Source organism: Nanorana parkeri, unplaced genomic scaffold (assembly GCF_000935625.1).
Source record: "Nanorana parkeri isolate BGI_ZX_2015 unplaced genomic scaffold, ASM93562v1 scaffold229, whole genome shotgun sequence".
In the NCBI taxonomy this organism is placed as follows: domain Eukaryota; kingdom Metazoa; phylum Chordata; class Amphibia; order Anura; family Dicroglossidae; genus Nanorana; species Nanorana parkeri.
The window spans coordinates 1,415,361-1,416,160 of NW_017306497.1; the positions used below are offsets into that span (position 1 = coordinate 1,415,361).

Consider the following 800-nt stretch of genomic DNA (forward strand, 5'->3'; position numbering starts at 1 on the left):
TACCATTTTTATGGTTTTTAACCATTTCAATGTTTTTTTTCACATTTTGCCTGTGGTTTGTTTGCAAGACAGCAGTTAGACAGAGAGAAGCCTACCTTCTGAAAACTCCCTCCACTCCAGTGATACCCATCCCATCCACAATATCTCGCGTTAGGCGAAAAGGTACAGTCTCTGGGGTGGGGAGGATTTTGCCCTGTTCAAAGGCAACACCTACAAAACAGAAAAGTATTACTATTTTAAAATAAATATTTCAAGAACTGAGAAGAAATCTCCTAAAAAGTGCAAGAAAAACAGAAACTAAAACTAAAAACAGCTTCTTTAAAGAAGAACTAATTTGTAATAATAATGCAGGATTAAAATACAAGTCCAGCTAAAGAAAAAAAAGATACTCTTGCCCCCTTATGCAGCTGATGCAGAACTACAAAAAGGTATGTGGTGATGCAAATGCTTCCCTCAGCAGCTCAGCCTTATTGCTGTGGAAGAAGAGGCAGCAGCGTCATGGCCGGCCTCATCCCTCCGTCCTGAGTGCAGCAGTCCCATTCCTCTAACAACATACCACTTACAATGCATTCAACATCCTTATTAATGGCTTGCCATCCAACCACTGTAATTAGGCAGCCAGACGGCGGACACCTAATGACAGGTGGCTGTTTTTAAATGTCCCTTCCAGTTCCCAGTTGCATGGGGGGGTTGCTTGCGAACATTGTTTGCAGTCGGCGACGGCTGTTACCTACAAGCATGCAGGCGTCTATAGAGCGTTATGGGAAGTGTGCGACCCTCCCCCCCCCCCCTATCACGGT

The 800-nt window shown here is 44.0% G+C and overlaps 1 protein-coding gene across 1 annotated transcript in view; it reads right to left on the bottom strand.

Annotated features, from left to right (window-relative positions):
* Nucleotides 1–800, bottom strand: part of ATM (ATM serine/threonine kinase) — a 123,538-nt gene that overhangs the window by 6,272 nt on the left and 116,466 nt on the right. Inside the window, 1 exon segment of the mRNA XM_018556235.1 lies at nucleotides 96–210. Coding sequence (XP_018411737.1) covers nucleotides 96–210 — 115 coding nt within the window.